Source organism: Bison bison, unplaced genomic scaffold (assembly GCF_000754665.1).
Source record: "Bison bison bison isolate TAMUID 2011002044 unplaced genomic scaffold, Bison_UMD1.0 scf7180017864516, whole genome shotgun sequence".
Lineage (NCBI taxonomy): Eukaryota > Metazoa > Chordata > Mammalia > Artiodactyla > Bovidae > Bison > Bison bison.
In genome coordinates this window covers 7,103,962-7,114,754 of record NW_011495069.1, presented here as the reverse complement: position 1 = coordinate 7,114,754, position 10,793 = coordinate 7,103,962, and the positions used below count along the sequence as shown (strand labels likewise).

General features: G+C 40.9%; 1 protein-coding gene across 1 annotated transcript in view; it reads right to left on the bottom strand.

Annotated features, from left to right (window-relative positions):
* Positions 1-595: 595 nt before the first annotated feature.
* The window catches only part of RCAN3 (RCAN family member 3), a 33,779-nt gene continuing 23,581 nt past the window's right edge, over positions 596-10,793 (bottom strand). Inside the window, exons 3-5 of the mRNA XM_010830061.1 lie at positions 5,185-5,358; positions 3,959-4,130; positions 596-2,687 (exon numbers count right to left, since the gene is read on the bottom strand). Coding sequence (XP_010828363.1) covers positions 2,503-2,687; positions 3,959-4,130; positions 5,185-5,358 — 531 coding nt within the window. The 3' untranslated portion in view covers positions 596-2,502. The remainder of the gene's footprint in view (positions 2,688-3,958; positions 4,131-5,184; positions 5,359-10,793) is intronic.

The following is a 10,793-nucleotide window of genomic DNA, read 5'->3' as shown; positions in this document are numbered from 1 at the left end:
GAAACAGTGTCAGACTTTATTTTTTGGGTCTCCAAAATCACTACAGATGGTGACTGCAGCCATGAAATTAAAAGACGCTTACTCCTTGGAAGGAAAGTTATGACCAACCTAGATAGCATATTCAAAAGCAGAGACATTACTTTGCCAAGAAAGGTCCGTCTAGTCAAGGCTATGGTTTTTCCTGTGGTCATGTATGGATGTGAGAGTTGGACTGTGAAGAAGGCTGAGGGCTGAAGAATTGATGCTTTTGAACTGTGGTGTTGGAGAAGACTCTTGAGAGTCCCTTGGACTGCCAGGAGATCCAACCAGTTCATTCTGAAGGAGATCAGCCCTGGGATTTCTTTGGAAGGAATGATGCTAAAGGTGTAACTCCAGTCCTTTGGCCACCTCATGTGAAGAGTTGACTCATTGGAAAAGACTCTGATGCTGGGAAGGATTGGGGGCAAGAGGAGAAGGGGATGACAGAGGATGAGATGGCTGGATGGCATCACTGACTCGATGGACGTGAGTCTCAGTGAACTCCGGGAGTTGGTGATGGACAGGGAGGCCTGGCGTGCTGCGATTCATGGGGTCGCAAAGAGTTGGACACGACTGAGCGACTGATCTGATTCTTTAATTGGAAGGTACAGCATGAAAGCCAAGCCAAATAATAAAACATCATGACTTTTGATCACTTAGAAAATTACAGTGAATAAATATTATCTAAAAGAAAATTCAAAAATTTCCAAACATTGAAAATACATACATTTCCTGACTTACAGAGTTTGTTCTGCAATGATAAATTAGTGCACCCAGATAAGATTAAAAACTGGCTGAATTTAGAACTGCAAAGTAAATTTATTACGTGGCTGCCAGTTAAACTGCCAAATAATAAATTTAATAAGTTTAATAAACAGCTTACAGAATCACAAATTTCAACTGAATTTACATCGAGGCTTACCGTAAGTGGTGGATATATACAAACAGAAGAGTTGATCATCTCAGCATATTTGAAGGTAAGGAAAATATAGGAAACTTTTTTTTTTTGCAATAAAGTTTAAGTCCTTAGAAATAAATTCTACCACAATAAGAACATCTAGACCACAGAAACACGTTACCAAAAATGTATCGATAGCATGATCTGAATTTCTGCATTTTTCTTTCGTTGTCGTGGCAGCCACACTGGTTTATTAGTCCAAACTCACAAGTCCTTGCACAGACACAGCAAGGAGCCCCAGACACTTGCCTTACAAAGAAAACCTGGGGGAGCAGAAAGCCAGTACGGCCACCTGACCTGAAGCAAAGCATTCTTAGTTACAATACTTTTCTACAAAAAGGACTTCGAAATTCACACAGACCACAAAAGAGTAACTAAGAAGATGTTTGTTCAATGATACACCCTCAAATACAAGTAGGAAACAACTCTGTTTTAAGGGAAAATGCCAACTGGAAGCCACGGTAAACAAATTTCACCCAAAAGAAACTCTGACCAATGAATTATCCCTATCTGCTCCATCTTTCCCTAATTCACAGAAAAACAATGTGTGCGACTTCTATGTCAAAGCAAACAGAAGAATGTTTAAATGGACAGTTAAAAACAGTCTTCAGAAAATCTTATCAGTACTTTTTCTGATTTAAAGTCTATGAATGATGACACACAAATATGAATAATGGCCACTCAAGTGGTGGTTGAAGACGGCCCGAGCTACAGGCCAGGACGTGTCACAAATGCGACAGCGTGGTAGCCGCCTGAGATCACAGTCATCAGGGTCACAGGTGATGCGTCTCGCTTCCAAAGCAGCAGCTCTTTGCCCGGGGGGCGTTATCCGGAACTGGGGTCTATTATGTATCACTTTGTGATGAGAACAGTGTGCTTGTAGATTTGGGCACCTTGATTCTGACAGTCGAAGGGAACCAGGCATTTCTTCCCCAAAGCTAAAGAAAAAAAAACCACTTGAGAAAAAAAATGATTTTCTGTGAATTATTGTCTATGTCAGGTCTCTTTCTGGGCAAAAAATTCCATGTATATTGAATAGCAATTAATCTTTGACCAAAAGATTTGTTTGGAGCCAACAGACCATTACAAACATACTCATCTAGATTATTAAAACTGTAATACTTTTTATTATTATTATTATTTTAAGACTATTTTTAAGTTCTCAAAAATGGAACTGCCCTGGGTGACTACCGTTTTCACTTTGGGGTACCCCATGCTATCCAGAATCAGGGAAATCGATGTTTCTGGAGGAAGCCATTCTCCTAATTTGCTGTTTAAAAATGGTCAAGAGTTGCCACGTGGTGGGGGCTAATCCTTTAAAGTAACATGCTGTTCAGAACATCAGTTAAAAATTGTGCTTTTAACTGATCTGTTAAAACTGCTACTCCATGTTCTACCGTCCCCAGTGTGGGTGCTCTGTGCCCCCTGGCCTCCCCTTGGCTGAGCAGTGGTCACGGTCATGGGTGGGCATGTCCCCGCCATCCCTGGCCAGGTGGGCAGCGGCTCCACGCCACACCACCAAAGCCTCAAAGCGCACAGTCGAAGGCCCGGGGCTCGCTCAGCGCTTCGGTCGGAGGTTCTGGGCGCCGTGTCTGGGTGATTTTCTGTTTGGGGTTTTTTGTTTCTTCTTCCTCTTCAGTTTCACTTTCACAGACGTGAACCACCACGCTTGGTGTGGACTCGGTTCCTGCGTGAAGTTCATATTTCTCTCCTGCAGAGGTAAATAGCAAAGAAAGGGTTCTGAACTTTGAAACTTCTTGTTCTACTCATGTTTTCATTGCTGATTACTGGCTTTTCAATCTGTAAATCCTATGTCATAGTACTTTATCTTGTTTAGACATTAGAGAATTGATGCTTTTTAAGGTTCTTAAAAAATTCTGGCATTTCGAGAAATTAGTAGTGAGGAGTACTGAGGTCTTGGGAGTTAAAACGCAAGTGCGAATTACTGTTCTATGAACAACGCACGTGTTCCTGCTTAACTTCGTAATGGTTTCTGGGTTCCCCTTGGGAGACACCTGTAAGGTTTCAGGCAGCATCGGCAATCTCTTATATATAGGACCTCAGGGATCCAAGATATAGCTCTCATGTCTAAAAACAACTTCCCCTCAAATGCCTTTTGTATCCCCTAATGTTAATGAAGACACAACATTATTTTAGGTGGATGACTACTATGAACCAACAATGGCACTGATTTATTATAGTATTTTGGAGGGATGAGAGAGAGAAATTAAACAGAAGGAAAAGAAGAGTGGAAAAGAAATACAAGAGAAGAATCTGAAGGGATGATATGGTATCACCACCAATACCTTGATAAACTATTCAGTGTAGAAGTTGTCTGTCTGCTATTTCGATGGCAACTAATATTCTCTAATGATCTGTCATGTACTAGAATTTGGAACAGTAAAAACTGCAGTTAGATTTACTATTACGTATATATCACTTAGTTCTTGTGTGTGTGTGTGTGTGTGTGTGGGCGCGTGCATGTACTCAGTCTTGCTGAATCGTGTCCAGCTCTGTGACTTTGTGGACTGTAGCCCACTAAGCCCCTCTATCCATGGGATTTCCCAGGCAAGAATACTGTAGTGGGTTGCCATTTCCTTCTCCAGACGATCTTCCCGATTCGGGGATTGAACCTGCATCTCTGTGTCTCCTGCATCGACAGGCAGATTCTTTTTTTTTTTGACAGGCAGATTCTTTACCACTGTGCCACCTGGGAAAGCCCTTAGTCCTTATAACCATGTTGAAGGGTAGCTCCTATGATCGCTATTTTAGATGAGAAAACAGAGGCTCAGAAAATGGAAGCTAAATAACCTGCTCAAGATCACAAAGTTAGCAGAGGCTAGAATCTGAACCCAGGTTTGTGTGACTAACTTCCACGCTGATCATGTTGCTACTAGTTGGCTAGAACATGGATAGCTAGCTGAATGAGGGCTTTAAAGCAAAAGTTTGGAGAAAAAAACAGGAGAGAGAGAAGTTGGTTACCTGGTCCCAGTTTGGAAACAGCACAGAGTAGGTCATAATTTATAACAGGCGTTGCGTCCCCGCCCTGCTTCCACCCCACCGGAGGCGACGCGGGAGGGGAGATGAGGAACTGCTTGGCAGGCTGGGGCGGCTGTAAATACGACTTGTCTCGCGTTTCGCCGGACATCTGTACCTGCAGCGGGGGAGATGCTCACAGTTTATGGCCAGGCTATGTTTTTCACTTTCATCTTCCCATTAACTACAACACCTCTTTGGAGAAAATGTAAAATTTCTCTTTGACAGGCTACATATCTTCCAGGGGCTGGGTCAGAGTCTGTCTGGTTCACCACTGAACACTTGGTGCATGGCACAGACCATTAGGTGCCCAATAAATATTCGTCAAACAGAAAGAAAAAGCAATGAGTAGACGAATGGACAATGAATCGTACTGAGCACTGAATTCCAGTTTTAGAAGAGATTAGGTTATACCGTCACCATCGACTCCACCAAGACGTGTCCAAACATAGGTTTCATTTGTAATGTCAGACAGCAAACCCCATCTTAATTTTTTTTTAATTTTGAAAGCTAGACCAAGGGAAAAAAAATGCTTTGTGAAAAATAAAACAGTACACCTAACAGCTGATCTAATGCTTTTATTTCACTAATTCTTCCAAGAAGTACTTGGTTTGTCAGAGTCCTATCAATGGAGGATTCGAATAATAAGGATGGCCAATTCTCATTAACTTGCAGGATCCTCTGCAATTCCTAAGTCTAGGACAGCCTTTCTGCGTGTGCTGTCTGCTCCCTGCTCACCCCTTGGGCTGGGAGCGTTTCAACAGGGCACCTCTTAGGAATCACAGCCCACGGAAATGAGTCCAGAGACTGCTTTTCTCACATGTTCCAAGAACGTTCCATCCCAAGTGCCATTCTAGACGACAGGAGAAAAGTGACCTTATGGTGTTAGGGCTTAATCCTCTCAACCCCAGTTGAGAAAAGCTGCCAGAAAAATATGAAACCCTCTGTTAGGCTAAGCAAAACAAAGTCAGGAGGGCAAATATGCTTAATAAATGTATATGTTTATGTATCTGTAAAACAAAGGAAAAATATGTTTACATGATTTGCTGATTGGGATTGTTCATTTCAAAGATCTCTGATACGATGATAGAGAAGACGGAGAACCGACAGTATCACTGGATGGAGGAAAACAAGTTCAGCCCACTCTGCCCTCTGCACAATGAAGTAAGTACCTGTGCGAAATACAGCTTCAGCTTCCTTCCGTTGAAGTCTGTCTCGTGGAGTTCTATTCGAGCCCTTGCTGCTGCCTCAGGCTTGCTGAAATTTATTCGGACTCTTCTAAAGCTTTTGAACAACTGAAATGTAACCTGGTCATCATAGATGGTGAAAAGCGCTTCAAATCTCTCCTACAAAGTGAGGGGCAGCACAGCAGAGAGAATAAGGGTTGGGGGAGCAGGAAAACCTTTACCAAGAGGAAATCGAAATCATTAAACGTAAGTAGTGGAGTAGAATTCATTATAATTTGTTTTTTTCCCCAAAGAAGCATTCTTTTCTTGTAGGTGCACAAGAACAGGTGTCCTGTTAGTCATATGCTAAATTCTGCAGTTTGCACTTATTTTAAAAATAAGTTTATTGAAGGTTATATTATGTAGAGTTCATATTATAAAATCAAATGTAAAGTATTATAAAATGAATGTAAGGTATAAAATGATAAGAACATGCCCAATGATAGAACAAGAACATCACTATCATTTTGAAGTCCTCAGCATGCCCGAGTTTTTACCTCCATCCTATTCCTTTTTAGCTTCAAAGTAATTATTTTCTGGAATTTCAAGCTTATCTTTGTTTTTCTTTATATTTTTACAACATTTATAAGCTCCCCTAAAGACCGAATCATGTTGCATATATTCTTCTATAACTTGCCTTTTTTCCTAAGATTCTTCCTTGTTGCTGTAACTGTGAGCCACCCTCTTCAGGACTGTATAATATTCCATTGTACAGCTATACCACAATCCTGCTAATGCTGCTGGAATCTGGACTGCCTTCAGTTTTTGCTACTACAATGCTGTTAGGAACATTCTTGGTGCCCATATGCATGGTTTCTCTGGTGTCCACACTGTAAGTGGCATTACTGGGCCTTTGTTCTTCAGTCTCTAAGTTATACACCACTCTCTGAGACCTCATGGACTGCAGCACACCAGGCTTTCCCGTCCGTCACTATCTCCCAGAGTTAGCTAAAACTCATGTCCATTGAGTCAGTGACGCCATCCAACCATCTCATCCTCTGTTGCCCCCTTCTCCTCCTGCCCTCAGTCCTTCCCAGCATCAGGGTCTTTTCCAGTGAGTCAGCTCTTCATATCAGGTGGCCAAAGTACTGGAGCTTCAGCTTCAGCATCAGTCCTTCCAGTGAATATTCAGGATTGATTTCCTTTAGGATTGACTGGTTTGATCTCCTTGCTGTCCAAGGGATTCGCAGGAGTCTTCTCCAGCACCACAATTCGAAAGCATCAATTCTTTCGTTCTCAGCCTTCTTTATGGTCCAACTCTCACATTTGTACATGACTCCTGGAAAAACCACAGCTTTGACTATATGGACCTTTGTCGGCAAAGTCGCAACTTTGCTTTTGAATACACTGTCTAGGTTTGTCAGAGCTTTCTTTCCAAGGAGCAAGCGTCTTTTAAGCAAGCGTCCTGGGCCTCAACACTGACGTATCTTTTACTTTAGTAGACGATGCCAAGTAGTTTTCCAAAGTGTTTGTACCAATTTACTGTCTAAGAGTGAAAGTGTGTTCTGGTTGCTTCATATCTATGCCAACATTTGATACAGACCTTTAAATTTTTACCAATGCAAAGTAAGGGATATGAAATCAGCTCTAATTTTGGTTATAATTCACATTTCTTTGAAAAATAAAGACGTTGAACCTCTTTTCATGTTTATGGGTCTTCTGGGGTTCCTCTTAACATGATATAGCTTCCCAGGTGGCGCTAGTGGTAAAGAACCTGCCTGCCAATGCAGGAGACATAAGAGAAGCAGTTAGGTTCCTGGGTTGGGAAGATCCCCTGGAGGAGGGCACAGCAACCCACTCCAGTATTCTTGCCTGCAGAATCCATATGTGTGCTCGTATCTTTTGTCCGTTCTTCTATTGGGCTGTCTCTTTTAATTGAGGAATGGGAGTTCTATTGGGGTACTAATTCTTTGTTAATTATAGGTGCCATAAGTACTTTTTACCAATTTTTTTTTGAGATATACAAGTTTTAAATTTGAACCTTACTAAATGTATCAGTTTTCTTCCTTTTGTGTTGTGTCTTGAGAAATCCTTGTATACTCTGAGATCACAATGATGTTCTCCCAGATGGTCTTAAAATTTTATGATTTCACCTTTCATATTTAACTCTGTACTCTCCATAAAACTAAAGTGTATGAGATGCCCATCCCACTCCCACCAGTAACCACTGTCTATTTTCTGTCACTCTAGATCAGATCATATTTTTTTAGTATTTCATATAAATGTACTTTTGGCCGGGGAGGGGGGGTCCTCGGTTTTTTCCCTGAGCATAATCATTTTGAGAGTCATATTACTGGGTTCTCTTTTATGATCCTTCTTATTATCAAGTAGAATTCCACTGTAAGGATATTTATGCATGTACCTGCTGACAGGCAACTGGGTTGTTACTAGTTTTCAGTTCAGTTCAGTTCAGTTGCTCAGTCGTGTCCGACTCTCTGCCACCCCATGAATCGCAGCACGCCAGGCCTCCCTGTCCATCACCGACTCCTGGAGTTCACTCGTGTGAATGTGAATTCACACGTCCACGTGTTGACTTTAAAAAACTACTTTGTGCTTTTTGTGTCAAATTTAGAAATCTCTGCCATACCCAAGGTCACTAGGATTTTCTCCTATGTTTTCTAGCTTAGTTTTTACATTTAGGTCTAGGATCCACTTCAAGTTAATTTTTGTATGTGAGACAAGAGTCAGAGTTCACTTTTTTCTTTCCCTATATGGCTATCCCTTGGTTCCAGCTCCCATGGTTGAAATGATTATCCTTCACTTGGTACATTGAAAACTATTCAACATAGTTGAAAGAAATTAAAGACCCAAATAAGTAGAGACACACACCACTTTCTCTTCAGGGAATCACCTGTTTGACATTACTGATTCTATGTATATTTACTCTCTATTTCATTAATTTCTACTCTTTGTTCTTTGAGTTTTTCCTTTTTCTATTGCCTTAAGTTGGATGCTGAGTCTGTAATTTTTCAATTTTCTCCTTTTTAATAGAAACATTTAAGGAATATATATTTCTAAATATTATTTTTTAGCTATTCCCACAAGTTTGAATATATATTACTTTCATTATTATTTGATTCTAAGTATTTAGTTTAATTTCCATTATGATTTCTTCCTTGTCTCATGAATTGTTTAGATATTCCTTAAAATTCCAAATAGGTGGGAGATTTTGCTTGTTATCTTTTTAACATCTCATTTATTTTCACTATGATCAGAGGTTTTTATCCATAGAGATATCAATCCTTCAATATTTCTGAGACTAGCTTTTGTTACAATATTTTATCCATTTTCATAAATCTGCTATGTGTGCTTGAAACATCTTTCTGTAGCTGTTGGGTGCCTGCTGTACCATAAATATGTTCAGTATGTTAAGCTTGTGTTCTTTAGAAGTTCTATATACTGATTTCTTTTAGAGGGGGTGTCTGTTTGAACTAATGATTACCAATAGGTTTGTTCAGATCTCCCACTCAGGTGGATTTATTTTGCCTTGTAATTTGCTCACTTTGGCTTCATACATTTTTACAGATATGTTAACGAATCTGTCTGCTAATGCAGGAGACTAAGATTTGATCCCTGAGTCAGTAAGATCCCTTGGAGAAGGACATGGCAAACTGCTCCAGTATTCTTGCCTGGAAAATCCCATGGACAGAGGAGCCTGGCGGCCTAGAGTCCATGGGGTCATCAGATGCAATTTAGCGACTAAACAAGAAAAACAAAAAGCAAGTTTAGAATTGTTTTGTCTTCCTCGTGAACTAAATATTTTATTATTAGTAGCCTCTCTCTTTCTCTAGGAAGGTCTTTTGTCTTAAAGTCTGTTTTGTCTGATATTAATACAGCTGGTGTAGCTTTCTGTTGGCCATCCAGTCGACTGCCGAACAACAAAGGGTTAGGGTCACCAACATGCCCAGTTCAAAGTCTGCATATACCTTTGCAGGGGCCCTTCGTATCCATGACTCCACACCTGTGAAGTAAACCAACCGTGCAGACTGCATAGCACTGTAGTTTACTGGGAAAAAATCTGCATAGAAGAGGGCCTGTGCAGTTCAAATCTGTGTTGTTCAAGAGTCAACTGTATATTGCACAGAACTCAACTCCTATCCTTTATTTCTGAACTTTATGTATTCTTTTGTTTTAAATATACCTCCTAAAAATGTGTGTAGATAATTAGCTACTTGATAATCACATCCTTCTTCCTATTTCCTTTCAAAACAATTATTAAAATCATTCCAGAAAGACACCATAACTGAATTAACATGCAGACGACAGCAATGAGTTATACGTATCTTTCTCTTCTAAATCCCAATATGTGTGAACTGATGAAGAATTATTCAAAAATGAAGCCATGCAGGAGTTGATGAGACTTTTTCTAAGTTTTGCTGGTTTTTTTCCCCTCTCTTTCATATGCATTTCCCCCTTAATGTGGCATAAACACAGCTTATGAACTGTGTGACTTTAAGGTCCGAGGTGAGCAGAAAATATGAACAATTAATGTAGAGGCAAAACTTTTGTTGTTTCCTATTAGAGGAAAAAGGTCAGCGCCCTTAGCTGGTAGCTCTGCCCCTCACTGTGTCCAAGACATCAGCACGTGGATTCCTGAGCTGTCCCTAACATCCCGGGAACAGCACAAAAGGGCTTTAGAAGAATGGAGACAGGAGGTGAGGGCTTCATCTATGGACACGGACTGAAAGCACTCGGGACAAACAGAATCCATTCAGAAACCAAATTCTTTTTTTTCCCCTCCTTAAATTGTTTTAGAAATAATTCCCTGGAGCTGCACTGGGCCCTCACTGAGGCGCGTGGGCTCTTCATTGCTGGGTTCAAGCTTTCTCTGGTTGCAGAGGGCAGGTTACTCTCTAGCTGTGGTGCGTGGGCTTCTCTTGTCGTGGAACAGGGGCTCTAGGGTCCCCAGGCTCAGCAGTTGTGGCATATGGGTTCCAGAGCGCACATGGTCAGTCCTTGTGCTGAGCGGGCTTGATTACCCCGCAGCCTGTGGGATCTTATTTTTTGGCAGGCAGATGCTTAACCACTGGACCACCAGGGAAGTTGTAGAAATAATTCCCTTTTATAGGTTTCTGAATTCCCTAACGATATAAAAGTAACACCATCCTGTTACACATTTATTCTCTAGAAGATTGCACATTTATTCTCTAGAAGATTGCCGGGATCCCATAAAATCCAGAGCATCACTGACCACTCTACTTCTTCAGAGGTCACATAGTATTCATCTCTGGCAGTACAACAGTTATAAGGAAAACAAATAATTTGGCTTAAAAACCCAGGCTTTTCCTGTTATGTAAGTTTTCCATAAAATAGAGATCTGAGCTGCCTTCATATGCAGAAATCACCCATGCAGTAAGTGAGCAGTAAAAATGACTACAAATAGCTTGCACCTAAAATATGTTAAGGATAACACATAACAACACAGTTTCTTGGGAACTCAGGGTTACTCTGCAGCTGGGTCTTGGGTGCACTAAAATCACGGAAGGGGAAAATGGGAAGGTCAGATAGGAAAATAGGCTTCAGGGAGTGACAGATAATGATGGCTGCTAGATGCG